At 29.7% G+C, this 16,101-nt stretch overlaps 1 protein-coding gene across 7 annotated transcripts in view; it reads right to left on the reverse strand.

Moving 5' to 3' along the window:
- Positions 1-16,101, reverse strand: part of LOC143252877 (uncharacterized) — an 88,567-nt gene that overhangs the window by 25,084 nt on the left and 47,382 nt on the right. For 6 of the 7 annotated variants that reach the window (XM_076505679.1, XM_076505681.1, XM_076505677.1 and 3 more), the window contains one exon: positions 11,150-11,279. In XM_076505679.1, the coding sequence (XP_076361794.1) occupies positions 11,150-11,279 (130 nt within the window). Of the gene's footprint in view, positions 1-10,182; positions 10,425-11,149; positions 11,280-16,101 lie in introns of those variants that run through there. The other variant, XM_076505684.1, reaches the window with a different exon arrangement.

Consider the following 16,101-nt stretch of genomic DNA (forward strand, 5'->3'; position numbering starts at 1 on the left):
TTTTGATACAGCAAGTGCACCTTCACCAAGTTTTGTAGATTTTTATTAAAGATTACAAGTATTTTATACACACAAAATCATATTTTTTACTAAAGATTGGTTTGTGAAAATAGACTATTTTGTTACTAGTTTGAGTGCAAAGTAATTTCATGTTATGGTAAAAAAATATTCTGCATCCCAAAAATCTCAAATATTATTTGCATAATCTGTAGAACTTCCTAAATGTAGTTCAAAGATTAATTTTTAGTGAGACTTTATATTTTGTTATTTCCTATACTCTAACTATATGGAGTCTGTCACTTGACCATCCTTGCAATAATCATAAACAAATTAGGAAATAAATATAAATTATACTTTTTTCGTACTAGAATGACTACATATTATAACACAAAAATACAAATGTTTAGTCTAAGTAGCTTAAGTCTCTTAATACAATATATTTACATATATTTTTTATTATACTGACCTTATATTTATGCCTAGCCAAGATTACATAACTTGCACTAATGTGGTGCACATGCACTCATGTTACCTATCCAGTAATAAAAAACTGATCTTTAGTTCTATCTGTCTTGGCTGTGTTTTAGTGGATTAATATTTGTAATATTCAGTCACATTTCAATTACTATACCTTTTATATACACATACAGATTATTACTATTTCATAATAAATTATTAAACTTATTTCTCTCAAAATATAAAACAATAAATCAAGAAGTAAAGCAAATAATTATCTCGTCTTGTTATGATCTTTGTACTCAGTTGCTGCTGGACACAGGTTACTAAGCCTTTTACAATTTCACACATGGAGGATAAAAAACAGAATTTCTTTTAGATTTTATATATACAGTTGAACAATAAAAAAATAATAAATAACTAGACTGATACCATAGAATTCTATTGAATTTATTATGCTTAGTAACTAAGATGTATTTAGATTTTAAAAAATATGAAACATTTTTTCATATGAAACATATGGTTCAATACATGAGCCATATCTCAGTAAAATAAAAAGATATGACATTCTTATTTTATATTCTAGCTTCATATTTGTAATTTGTGTTCCTAATTTGAAAAAATCTATAGACTTAGTATATTAACATCACAAACATCTAATTATAAACAGTGCTGCATTCAATGTATCATGTAACTCACCAAAATCTATATTTCTGTTATTTCAATATTTACTTTTAAATTAAGAAATTAACTAATATATAATATTAAAGTTTGAATTATAATCTACAATTTGATTGTAAACTTACTGACATAAGTTCATAAAATAGTAGTTCAAAATTTTGATAGCAAGTCAATAAACTTGCTGACACTACCTTTGACCTGTGGTGAAGGGGTTAAATATTTGAATGGAACAGTGGGTGTGTGTAAAAACTGTATCAATTGTGACTTTTCATATAGGTTGGTTGATTTGACCAATCTTGTAACCACAAAGTAATCGTTACAGTTTCCATATTACAACTTTTAATATGATGTGTGTGTACTTGTATTTTTTCTTTACAAAATTTGGGAAGCTTTCAGTAGACAAGTCTTTTGTACACAGAAAATTTGACTTTTTTACTAAATACTTTTACCAAAGATTTGTCCACAAATATATGGAATCAGGGTGTTTACTTCTCCAAATGCAAGCAAAGTGACTTTCATGTTAAAATTAAAAATACCTTTCTACATATGAAATATTTCATATTTATTTCCTTAACATTTAAATTAAACCCCTAAGTATATTTTAATGTTTTCTTTTAAGTAGAACTTTATATTTTATCTGTTATTTTCTCCACCTCAACTCTAAACAAACTTGGACAATTTGATGAACCATGTAACTACCATAAAAGAACATACAAAATAAATTTAAAATTGTTATTTTCCTACATCCAATGTTACCTTCTTTGCAAACATTTTTTCACATGCCACAATACATTAACTTTCACTTATCGTATGATTAACATGGTTCATAGCATGTAAATCATCACATGACAATCTTCCACCAACAGGAGTGCAACACAACTCCCTCTACTTAATTTTACTGAAGTGCTACTTCAAGATCAGGCAGAAAGAAAACATTGATATTAAGTTGGGAGGCAGAGCAGAAAGATTGAGAAGAAATTAGTACATTTTGGAGACACATTTTCAGTGTAGGGAATTAACTTTCAAAACAGTGTCTTATTTTGTCTCACCAAATTGAATGAGAGAAATGAATGATGTGAGGAACCATTATGAAGTGTTCTTCAAAAGTGTCTAAAGAATATCCTTGAAGTGTGATCCCAGCTGAGGGAGGAACACACATTGAAGGTCATATCACTTCTGTACGAGGTACACTCTTCAGCCAGTGTTGAAAACAGATGTTGCAAACATGGGCAGAATTAGGAGGAACACATTAAAAAAGTACACATGGTTTCAAACCCAAAACCCACAAATTATCAGAAGCACGGTACAGGATAAGAATGAATAGAGGATCCCCACCCACTGATGGAAATGTGTGTAAAATATGTGCATTATCAATGTCCAGATAGATCTAATAAGAAAGTTGGAGCACAATGCCAACCATCAAATCCCACTTTGCCTTTATAAAATATTTGTAACCTCACCCTCCACAGATAGAACCACACAATAGCTTGGTGCAACATCAACCTCCAGGACTCACCCCGCTGAGTTAAAGCAAATGATAAGAAGATCAAACACCATCTACACTGGCAGATCTCCACTGCCTCATTCTTTAAGAAAGTTATTAGATCACATTCAGAAGTACTCATTCATGGTTCATCACTCTAACAGCTTGGATCTGGAAGGTGGCAAAGATTCTCATACTCTACTAGAAAAACAGTGGGGGACAAAATACAGTGGAGAGTCTAAAGGAATGCTGACAACAGAAACAGTGCAACAAGTGAGTATGAAATCCCTATTTTGAAAAGAATGCTCCTGATTTATTCAATCAAATGGATGGCAGGGATGGACAGCTATATCTTTCTGTTTTACTCATACAAGTCCATGAGTTAGTATGGTTGAGAACAGGCATACTAATGAAGAAAATGTATTGCAAGGAAAATCTACTAACAATATTGTAGAACATTCATTTCTACAGTGTGAATTATTGACCATCGGTATACATCAAGATTACTGAAATCAGCCAGTGCCTGAATACAACACTGGTAGGATTTTGCATATAACATTTGCCAAGCTGCCTTGTACAACATCATTCTACACTAAGGAGGGCTCAACTCCATAGAAGTGAAACAACAAGAGTAGCTAGAAATAATCCAAATCTGAATACGACCTCACCAATTAAGGAGTGCAGGTGTCACCAGCATGACTGACCCATGCAGTCCACAAGACCATACAATTTGGGGCCTTGCGACATGAAACCTGGGTACCAACTGCATAGAGGTGGTATGACAAAGTTACTAGGCACAAGAAAATATACTATACATGACACAGAGTGCACAATTTAGAGATAAGTTGTACATCTCCACAGGCAAAGCTAGCCACTGCATGGAATCCAAAACCTAAAGGGAACATGTCACTGCTAGAAAAATAAGATATGGAGAGAAAATAACAAGTCATACCTACACTGACTTTTAGAGAATGGCAAAAGGTAGAAGGTAATACCCTAATGCAGGTAGTGGGAGATGAATGTAATAATTGATTGAGATGAGATGCCTAGTAAAAGCTCAGGTGCATGATTTGATATGATAACACCTGGAAAAGATTATGGGATGAAGGAGACAGAAAGGAATATGCCAGTCCAAGTTCATAAACCCAACTTATTAGGATAAAAGTTGCTCATAGAGGAAAGTTACCAAAGAATGAAAAGGTGGAAACGGGAACCACAGAAGGAGGCAGTATGAGAAATCTAACAATAAAGAACACAAATGGGACACAGAAGTTTAATCAGAACAGATTGGGATATATGTGGGAAATGGAAGAAAGAGAAAATTGGCAAAAAGGAAGAATGTCCTTCAGAAGTCCCCAAAGTTTTGGATAGGAAAGATCAATCAAGATGAAGAACATATGTGGAATGGAACAGATTTGCACGTGAAAACACTGTGATCCACACTTAACATGGAGTAAGTTGAAGTTCAAGGTTTGTGACATGAAAAAAAAAAAGCTTGCTTATGCAGAGCAGCACTGATTGACAGTAGCTATAGATGTGAGAGGAAATAAGATGTTGCATTGGAATTATTCTTTTTTCTTTCTCAAATGAATGCAGGTTGTAACAGGAATCTACATTTGTTTATCCTAAATAGCCTAAGGTTCATAACTATACATACGTTGATATTTTAGTTTTATTTGTATATGTATTTTTTTCTTTCTTCTTTCACTTTTCTACAATATTATTAACAGTAGCTTTTATCAATTCTACACTGCAGTCTCAAATACAGTAGAAAGAAATGTTTAAAATTAAGACATAGGAAAAATGTAAATATCCTTTAATATTTCACCTTATATTCTTAAAACTTCTCTTGGTAATATTCTTAAGAGAGTCTTAAAATATAAATATCACATAACTAAGTAAAATATGAATCTAAAATCTAAATGCAATGCATCTGTTTACTTAACTACCATATTTCTTGGTGAGAAACAATGCTAAATAAGTGGGAAAAAGGCAGCTACAATGGTAAGAGCAGTTTCACAAATCCTTTATATAATTATTGTGCCAATTTTAAATTAACTATTAAGAAAATGTACTTTAAATAAAAAAGTGTTCTTTACATTGGTTATAAACATCTAACTCCACTTTGTATAATTGGATGATAAATTTATTTCTCCTTCAAACATGTAGCCACAGCAATTAATCTAGATTCTTTTTGTGTATGGAAAGTTAGCATGACTCAAGAAATTTTCAAAGACACAAATGCAACATTTTGTGAACTTGTATACCATGAGAGAATAAAAGAAAACTTTAAAATTCTTTTTTAAGGTTTCTTTTGACATACAAGAATGAAAATTCAGATAATATAAAACTTTGAACTATAATGTTAATTTTAATGCTGATTTTATTGGCAAACATTGATCATAAAATAGCTTAATTAAATTTGGACGTACCTAAGTAAAATGTAAGTTAAAAAAAGTGATGTGCAGAACAGGTTGCTCATAAGAAAGAAGTTAATTTGTGTAGTTACACATCTTATTGTAACAAGACCTAAGAATCAAACTGTAAAACAAAATTCTACTATAATTAACATTAATACATGTTGTTTTAATGATTTTTTTCCTTTACTATTTCTTAAAACTATAAAATAAGTTAATTAATTTTCCTTTCCTAAATAAAACATTAAATACTGAAAAGATTTCAGTGAAGTAAAACTAAATCTGTTGTTACCTGTCTACCAGTAGCACAACCTTACTTGGAATGCTGAGACATAAAACATGATGACACTTAAATATAGCCTTATATCAACAGAAATTTGTGAACTACATGTACCTTGCTCTACTTTGAACATAACATGCGATATGTTTAATAACTTAAATATATTTGAGATTTTTAAATTACAAGTGATAAAGTTTCTAATATTTTCTGTTTCATTTTATCAGTACTTCAGTCACATTTCATCTTCAGTAAGAAGTGTCCATACTTTGTTCATAAATCAATTTCATTAAAAATAGCATCTGTAATTTTGTCTATAAATCAGTGGATACTTCTTTATTTAAGATCTGTAACAACATGATATTACTCAGTAAAGTAGCTTTATTACACACGAACAATTTTGTTTGAATTTAAGTTGTAAATCATATAGCATTATAAATGCAGGTGAATAAAATTTCCCAATTGTTTTAAATAACATTTGATCAAGTGTTTATTTCAAATGTAGTTACATACAATTCAATAAAAATTATTTTATTTAGTATCTATTTTCTTGGAATCCCATGGATTATTTTTACATAGCAAAGCTGTGTGTGCAGTTGCTAAATGTAATGACGTGTAGTACAAATGAAGGATAACTGATAACCTGTCAAATGTTAATACTTTTTTTTCTGATTATGTAAATGACACAATTAGATTCTCAGGTATAAAGATGCATGGAACTAAAAACAATGTACTTATACTTTGAAGACATATGCTGTTTATGTTAATCAGCTCAAAATACAAAAAACAGATCCTAATAAATAAGGTTTCTAAGTATACAAAATTTATCTCTGCTACAATGGCAATTTACCAGTTCACTGTGTTACTAACATAATTATCAAAACATGAATTAATTGTTCACAAGAAGTGAGAATAAAAAACTGAAATTTCTCACATAAGTACTTGTTAGCTACCTTATGAATCCCATTTAAAAGTTTACAGACTACTTAAGATCTGTTTTCATTTTAAGCAAAAAGTGAAAAATTAGTTAATATATACAACAAACTCACCAGTGTAATAAAAAAGTGAATCTGCATATTTGCTTCTTTCTCAGCATTTGTTAAAGATGTTAGCTGAAGATTTTCTGAACATTAAAAGAATACTTTAATAGATTGTTTAGCCAGTATATTCATGGTAAATACACTGGCATGGGCAGTAATTATAGTGTTATGAATGATTATGGAGGGTGTGTTGTGAATGGTTTATACTTGGTTCTGATTAGTGGAATGATTGCACTAATGGTAGCTATAGGTTGCTCACTTCAAATCCTAAATCTCCATTTGTTGATGGCTTTGTTATATTGATTTAGGTTTCTTTCATTTTTTCTTGTCTTCAAAAATGTGTCTGTATCAATGATTCTAGTTTCATTCCAGTTAAGTTATGTCCAGTTGATGTAGTGTGTTCAACAACAGCTGAATTTTATTTTTTTAAGAGTCTTGTGATATCTTTGTATTTTTGTCTTCCCATTTCTCCAATTTATGTGTCACTGCAGAAACATGGAATTTCATAGATTAGATTTTTGTGTTTTTCTATAACAAGGCTTTTAGTTGTTTTTCACTAGAAGAGATCTTATTGTCTTTTAGTATTTCCACTGGATGTCTATGTTAAAATTTTTGCTGTTCATTTTCAGTTTTTCACTGAAATTTTGCATGTAGGGGAGTTAAACAGTAGAAGTGGTGTTATTCTTATCTTTACTTTCTGTTGTACTATTTTTCACAAATTCTTGATGAAAGTAGAGGTGTAACCTTCCTGCTTAAAATGCTTCCTGACCCTTTGGCATTCTATTTTGATGTATGCCTCATCACAAATGTTTTCTGCTCTCTTTCCTGTTCAGGCACTTTTACCACTTTTTATCAAGGTTGGGTGATAGGACTGGAAATTTGAGTATTGTTCAATGAGGGTGGGTTTTCTATGTACAATTGTAATAATTTTTCTTCTTCCTCTTTGTCTGCTGATGAATATGTCAAGAAACAATACGTGTTTTTTATTCCCCTACTTCCACAGTAAACTGGATTCTTTTACTAAAGAATTGAGATGTTCTAAAAAAGGATGGAAATTTGTCATGACCATGGGGCCAGATAAAAAAAATGTCATTAACATAGTGTCTATAGAAACAAGATCAATAACTAGAACAAAAACCTTACTGGCCTTGCACACTACATCTAATTCACCTGACCTTCTTACTATACTGTAGAGGTCTGGATATTATCTGAACTTTCTGATACTCAAATAAACTACTTTCACCAGAATAACAGATTAAAAAAAAAGTACTCAATAATCTCAGCAGACACCTTCTGAGATTAAATACAGAAGAAAACAGATGAAAAGAACACCATCCAATCCAAACAACTGGAACACATCATTCTGAAGTTCAACAATTTTCATCACAAATGCAAGAGCATTTTATGTCTTAAACCTTTATGTAAAATGCTATACATCCAACCTGAAAAACTTCAAGAAAAAATGAGTCCAAAAATTCAACAAACTTACCAAGAAGGATTACTCTACAACTACCAACATACTTCAGAAGTTCAATTCGAGACAACCGAGTGGTACAGCAAAAAACAACCTTAACCTGGGACTTAATTTCTCAATACAACCTAGTACAATTTAACTGCAAGCATAGCATCAATCTCTGAATCTGCTGCACAAAATCCCCAAAACCTGTAGCTAAACAATTTCAACATCAAACTTATTCCATCCTCAGAAATACCAAGAAACCTAAACCTAACATCACTAAAGGGAATGTACTGCACACAGTCTAAAATAGGACAACACAATCAAGATTCCGTCAGCATAAAAAGGCATCAATATAATCATTTTAGTCAACTAAGAATATGACACAAAGATCAAGCAGTCACTGGATAAACACCAATACAAAAAGACAGACAGACACTAAACAAACTCCAGAAGAAAAACTTAATTAACTTAATTAATTAATCTAGGTCCAACAAAAACTTTCCCCAAAAGTTTTATGGACTGCCTAAGTATACAACATAACATACTTTTAAGACCCATCATTAGTGCTATAAACTCATCCTGCCATCAGGTAGATACCTTCTTAGAATTTATTTTATCTCCACTATGAGGGAATGCTAAACACCAGGTTCATAAGCTCAAAAAATTCACAAAACAACTCAGAAAACAACACATTAGACCCCAAGAAATTCTTGTCAATTTATCTACTTTCCAACTCCAGACAAAATTGCTGAATGACAGCTCTCTATCACATAGAAATGATACAAAAATAGACAACATAATGGAATTAATGACAATTTGCCAACAGTGAACTCACTTTCAGTAAAATGAGATAATCTATGAACAAATGGATAATTTTGTCATGAGATCATAATTCTCTCCAATCTCTGCAGACATTTTTATTGAATACTTTAAAGAAAGAGCCTTCTTATCCACACTTATAAAATCTAGTTTCTGTATATACTTTGCTAACAACACCTGTTATCTGGCACAGGCAGCTCATGCATTACATAATTCAATACAGTAGCATGAGTTTGCTGAGTGATTTACAACTTAAGTGATAAGATTATTAGTTAGGCACAGTTCAAAGGGCAATGAAACAATAAAATTAAGTGTAAACAGAAGTACATTGTTACAAACCTTAAACTATTTAGGATAAACAACTATAATTTTACTTTACAATCTACAATCATACTAGACAAAAGGGGTACTTTCGACTTATTTATTTTTTTAATGATGGTTACAAGACCAGTCAAATCAACACTCTTCACAATTAATGTAGAGAAAAATAACAAAAATGCTTTTACTGGCAAAAGTTTGATAATTAGTTAGGAGGTTTTATAGGTTATACAAATGAAATCTGAAAATTTTTGGAGAAGTTAAAACTCTGACTCCATACACTTACAGGCAAATCTTTAGTATTAATAATGAATTGAAAAATCAATTTTTTTTGCACAAAAGATTTTTGATCTTTATTAAATGCTTGCCAAATTTTATGATAATACATTAAGTATTTCAGTATGTATACTTTCATGCTTTCACACTGATTACAAGATGATATAAAATATGCAAGTTAGTATCTATATGGTTAAACACGAAAAAAATTTAAAGACTATGAAAAAACATGAAACTCTACAGTTGTGATATCATAAAACTCTATGAAATCTATAATACCACCTAACATCAAAAAAGCAGTTTCATGATAAAATTATATGGGAGCTATGGTATTAAAAATTATGTAAGACCAATGCTATGAAACTTCAAGAGAATGTGTGTGTGTGTGGGCAAAACTGTAGTTCTAATATCAAGAAATTTGGGCATAATGAACCCCAAAGTAGCAAGGCACCATAAAAATTCAACAGTGGCAACAATAGATAACTTTAGGGGTGAAGAAATGTTATAGCATACTGATGTATCATAAAGCTGCATATAATTGCAGTACCTCAACTTTTCAACGAGCTATAACAACCAAGTTGACCGGGCAAATAGATGCATGTTGTGTTTCAAATGAGATGCCTGAATCAACAGCCACATTTAGTATTTCATATATGATGGGCACGTGTTAACCCTACCAACACGGGTCAAAGGGCATGTAGACTCATCCAAAATTTTATTGCACTTCTATTTTATGAACATATGTCAATAAGTTTGTTATAAACTTTAGTTATTAAGCTTGATAAATTATAATGAAAATTGGTAAAGTAGCTTATGAGTTTTTGTTATTTCAAAATGTATACATAAAACCTTAAAAACATTATTGTTTTACATCCTCCACGTGCAAAGTTTGATAAGGCTTAGCAGCTTATGAAAAGCAGCAAACAAATACAAAATCTGCAAGTAGAAGAGATCAGTTTTCTGTACTTCTTTATTTACTGTTTTATGTTTTATGACAAATAACGGAAATTTAAAGGAAATTTATTTGTAAATAGTAATATTATGACCGAAATGTGACTGTATTTTACAAAATATTGGTCCACTAGAACAAAGTCAAGACAGGTGATTTTGAAAAGGCCAGTTTTATATTCTTGGATATGGTAACATGAGTATACGTGCACCACGTCATTGCAACTTCTGTATTGTTAGTCAGGAACAGCTGAAAGGTCAATAAAATAAAAATAATGCATATATATATATAGATGTATAATGTTATGCGATTTAAGATACTTAAACTAAATATCTGTGATTTCATGTTAGAATTTGTAGTCATTATAGAAGTAAAAACATTAGAATTTGTATTTATTTCCTAATTTTTATGATGTTTATAAGGTCTGTCAAATTGACAAAACTTGTACCAAAATACAATACCGAAAATAACAGAAGGCATACAAAGCTTTTCCTAAAAAAAAAGTTTGATAATTGTCTGGAGGGTTGTAAAGATTTGGCATGTGAAATTTAGTTTTCTGATGCATAAAAGTATTTTTAACCTTAAAATCAAAATTACTTTGCTTGTCAACATTTGAAAAAAAAGTAATGAATTAGAAAAAATTACTTAAAAATTCTTAAAACTTAATAAAATGTTATTTTGTCAAGACACCTTTCTGTATTAAAAGTTATAGCAGGAAAACTATAATAATATGGTTACAAGGTTAATCCCTTAGACTGAGCACACAATGAGAGAGAGTTAAAAGATACATCTAGTATTTATAATTGATGCATGATTTAAAAACCTCATTTATCATTTCAAATGTGATGTCTAGACCAATGTACACAACATATAACAATTAAGTTGTGATGCTTCATCAAAAACGAATATATGAAACATATTTCCATAAGAGAATAACTAACTTAAACCAGTTAATGATTATCCCTTACACTTACTATGATTATGTTTCATTTCAGCAATTTCTTGCTCATGAAGACTTCTCAATCTTTGAACTTCACGCTCAAGAGAATTAATTCGATTGGTAAGGTTGTCCACTTGTCCAGCTTTCTCTACCAGCATTCTTAACTATTATAACAAAAAAATAAATGATTTAATAACAAGAAATAGACAAAGTATTTATTTTTAAAAAGTTATATATATTATAAAACATTATGCTTCAAATATTCTTCTTTAGACCTCAAACTTTTATAAATTAGTATTAAATACTTTTCTAAGAGAAATATTTATCTATAAATGTTAGGTTAAACATTGATAAATAGACTTTGATCCCTTTCAACATTGCAAATAAATGGAGTATTTTGTTACTATAATAATGATCATATCATCTTTGGATGGTTTCTGTTATTACTGTTACAAGTACTATTAATCAAGTATATGAATAAGTTTGTTTGTGATTAAGCACAAAGCTATATAATTGGCATCAAAACCTGGTTTCTAGCTTTGTAAGTCTGCAGATATATGACTGGGATCATATCAGTAATAAAAATATAAACAGAGTGATTTGAAGAATTAAGGTTGAATGTAATTTGATAGTTTTGCATAAAGAAATACACAAACAAGGTTAAATGTTTAACAGGATGCTTCTTTAAAAAAAAGGTGACAATTTCAAACTTGTGGATTTTTTAATGTTTCAGAATACATAAATGCTACCATCAGTAATTCAAAAGATTTAAAATAAATGATAAATAAATACTGAAAAAAAGATTGTATGCAATTTGTTTTTGTATTCTCAAAATGGCTGGTATGGGTATTAGAACTTTAATTAAAATAAAGTACAGAACAATGTTTCGACCTTCTTAGGTCATCTACAATAATTGTTTATACGTTATATGCATGCATTGTGAATTAACAAAAGCTCATAAATTACTTTATCAATTTTCATTATAATTTATCAGGCTTAATAACTAAATTTGATACCAAATTTATTGACATCTTGAAGATGACCTAAGAAGGCTAAAACACTGTTCTGTACTTAAGTTGTTTTTCAGTTATATTGGCAATACCATACTTAAGAAAATATATTTATATTAGTTAACAAATGTTCAAAATAAAAGTTTTCATATTTAACTAGCAGCATCACCCTGCATTTCCCAGAATTTCAAAAAAAATCCTACTCTCTCTCAGTAATGACGAAAAAGCACACTTGTAGAGAAAAATATATATGTAAAAACGGCTGGTTTGGGTTGAGAAAATATTTTACATAGAGAAGTGAACAACATTTTAACCTTCTTCAGTCATCGTCAGGTTCACTTTGTTTGATCCTCTACAAATTTTCTCAACCTAAACCAGCCGTTTTAACATATATATTTTTCCTTACTATCTCTGTTTCCCCATTGCATATTTCAATATGTGGAAAATACTTTGTGGATTTATGAGTAAAAGGAAAACACCACCTTATGTTTGAATTTTAAAAATAAACTACGAAAGCTATTTTAAATCAGACCTTCCTCATGAATGATGGTTTTTGTTTTTCTTTCACTGGCAATGATAAACAGACACTTATGGAAAATTTTTATGTAATCTTGTTTATGTATGAGAACTTGTTCTGGTGAATAGGACAAGCCTAGTTCTACTCCCCTATTCCATAGATGTTAAAATTTCAAACACAAATATGTATGTAATATTATGTTGAATTTACTTTAAATGTATTGGTATTATTTTTTATTTATATAAATGGGGCACTGAAGTATGAAATACTACAAACAAAATGCAATATTGTATTTTATAATGTATCAAAAGAAAATATGCAATTCCAGATAAAGAATCACCTAGAAAAAAAAAGAATAAAATACATTTCTCAACTTGACTTTAATCTCATTTTACACAACAGGCCTTACTCTTTTCACATAGTCTATTTTATGGCAGAGAACATAATTTTATTTTATAAGCTACGCATATTATTTACTTTTTCACACATGACATTCTAATTCTGCATACATTTCTTTTCTTTGTGAGGTTAAATATATGATTAATTAGATGTATAAATAGTGATCCATAATAAAATAGGCCTATGATTCAACATTCTAAATTAAACATTACTTCAAGCTTACAAAATCTGTTAAGTCTGCATAGAATTTATTTGTGTAATATATATGTTAACAATAAAATCACTATTATCAATATTTTAGCAGCCTCAGACAGTAGGTTTGTAGTGTTGTTTGAAGAATAAGTCTGCTTTTGAAAATGGTTTTTGCCTGTATGTTCTATTAAAGATTTTGTGAAATTCCTGAAAGATCCCTATTATGAACCATTATTGTGGTTCATGATATTCTGGAAGAAATTCAACTGTTATTTTATATACTATTTTTTATGACAAGCTGTAAAAAATACATCTTTATTTGAGATGTAAAAACTGTGCTGTTTCAAGTTTGGCTAACAAGTTTTTGTTTATTGTTTTCAATAGTGTGTGCAAATGGCAAACCATTGGGAATATTCAAAGTAATATGTAACTCACACTTACACAATACGAAGTCTAGAGTATAAACTGGTATACTATTTAAATCAGATTATATGTAAAATACTCAAGTTAATGAATAATGTAAAGATTAGATAATTATGAAAACATCTGTTAGAAGTCTTTTTTTTTTTTAAGTATGATATTGTTTACATACTGTCACTACTTATAACTAGTGTTTGTTGAGTTATGCACTGAATATTACTTATTTAAAATATTACTTAGCCAAAGCAACAGATAAGTGAGTTAGAATCATCACTGTTTGAAGCGCATTAACTTTAATGTTACTGGTTCAGGTTATCAACTTATTATATTGCCAATAGTTCTCACTGCCATTTCATGCTATATTATTTATAACCAATAAAAGCCAAGATTATCTATCAATGATATTTTATGTTGTTTTCCATTAATACAGATAATCATCTATTTCATTTCCAGTTAGAAATTTTTTGCTGCAGTGTAAATTTAGACTGATAAGCTTAATGTAAGATTTAACAGGTTCTTTTGCTAAAGTTAGAAAATATGAAAAAATATGACAATTATAGGACACTGTTTGCTTTGTGTAAATTATTAATCTATGTTCTTAGTTAGGTGTACTATTTACATAAACAAAAATTATTTAGTGTACTCCTACAATTAGTATAAGAGTAGGCTTAACTTTCATCAGTATCTCAGAACAAAAAAAAAAAAAAGTTTATATGTTAGTGATATATTTCTTGTTTTTCAGGTATGTTCTTTATTTATTATTATAAAAGTACTGTTTGTTTTATTTTTTTTAATTTCACACAAAGCTACACATGGGCTACATGTCTAATTTAGAAGGAAGGCAGCTAGTCTTCACAATCCACTTCCAACTCTTTGGCTATTCTTTTACCAAAGAATATTGGGATTGACCATCAGGTTATGCAGCTCTCATGACTAAAAGGGCAAGCAATGTTGGTCTGACATAAATTCAAACCTGTGACCCTCAAATTAATGGTCAAGCACCCTAACCGCTTGGACTACTATAAAGGTAATAAAAATGCAAAATATCCAAAACTTCCTAGGTTATATTAAATAAATAAAAAAAAAATTCTTTACATGGTATGTCAGTTAGCAGCTTCAGCATTATATAATTCAGTATAGTAACATAAGATACAGGTTCACTGAATGATTTACAATTTGTGTGTTAAGATTAGTAGTTAAGAAGTAGCACGAAGGGTGACAAAACAATAAAATTGAAAATTTTTGTAACTTAGATGGTCAGTTTAGAGTTATGAATCTGTTTAAACTGTGTTTTTTTATAACAAAGTCACATCAGGCTATTTGCTGTGTTTATCGATGGGAACCATACCTCTAATTTTAACATCCTAAATCTGTAGACTTATTGCTGTCCCCACATGGGACCAGTGACAATGACTGTATCTACAGAGATAGTTAATACAATTTTCATAATTCATCCCAAAGAATACAGAATTTCTTGATACTCTTATTATTTCCAATTTTTTCACTTTAAGACATAACCTAACCAACCAATAATTTAGAAAATTTCATAGTTATATCAACTTTAATATTTGCTTCAATGTCATAAAGAATTTCATTCTTAATGCTCCACTTTTTATATTAAATATTGTTAAGTTTATAATATGTTATAATCAGAATTCTTATACAGTCGCACAAATTACTTCACCTACATAAAATGTTTGAAAGTGTTTTATTCTTATTTTCAGTCACTGGGATTTACTATAGAAAGTGAATACTATTCTACCATTTTCTTAAATATTTTCCATTCAAAAGATACTTATTTTAATTGAACAAAATAACTACACTTTTGAGTTGGAAAATTTAAATAAGAGACAAAACAACATATAACCACATCTAAACGTCTTGAGTAAGCTTAGTGTACAATGTGTAGCACACGTTTGCATTAATAAATGAACTAAATAAGAGATGATATGTTTCAAACAGATAACCAGGTCATTATTATGATTTCTTAGAAGCTACTAGCAGCTATCCTTATGCACTTTTAAGCAAGAGCAGTGATTAGCATTTGTTAATTTATAATATTCATTACTTAATAAACTTTAAATGCCAAAAATTAGTTTTAATCCAGCAATAATAACTTGCAAAGTCTTTTACCACACACTCAAAAATAACAAAAATACAAAATTGTTAATTAATTTACATCATTTCATAGAACTTCCAGCTATATTGACTATGAAACTGTGTCAACACCGGAAGCTATAAGCATTTTTCTCCTCAACCAAATAATAACTGTTAAATGTGATAAACTTAGCCTGAATAATTCAATTTATTTATAAAATTATTTTATTACCACTTGATTTAGTTTTGAACATAACACCTTACTAATAAGTTGACTTTATTACTAAATGAGCTTGTAACTTCATTGTTTTAAAGCCCATAGCAAAATTTCAAAACTAAGTGATATGGAAA

Source organism: Tachypleus tridentatus, chromosome 6 (assembly GCF_004210375.1).
Source record: "Tachypleus tridentatus isolate NWPU-2018 chromosome 6, ASM421037v1, whole genome shotgun sequence".
Classification (NCBI taxonomy): Eukaryota; Metazoa; Arthropoda; class Merostomata; order Xiphosura; family Limulidae; genus Tachypleus; species Tachypleus tridentatus.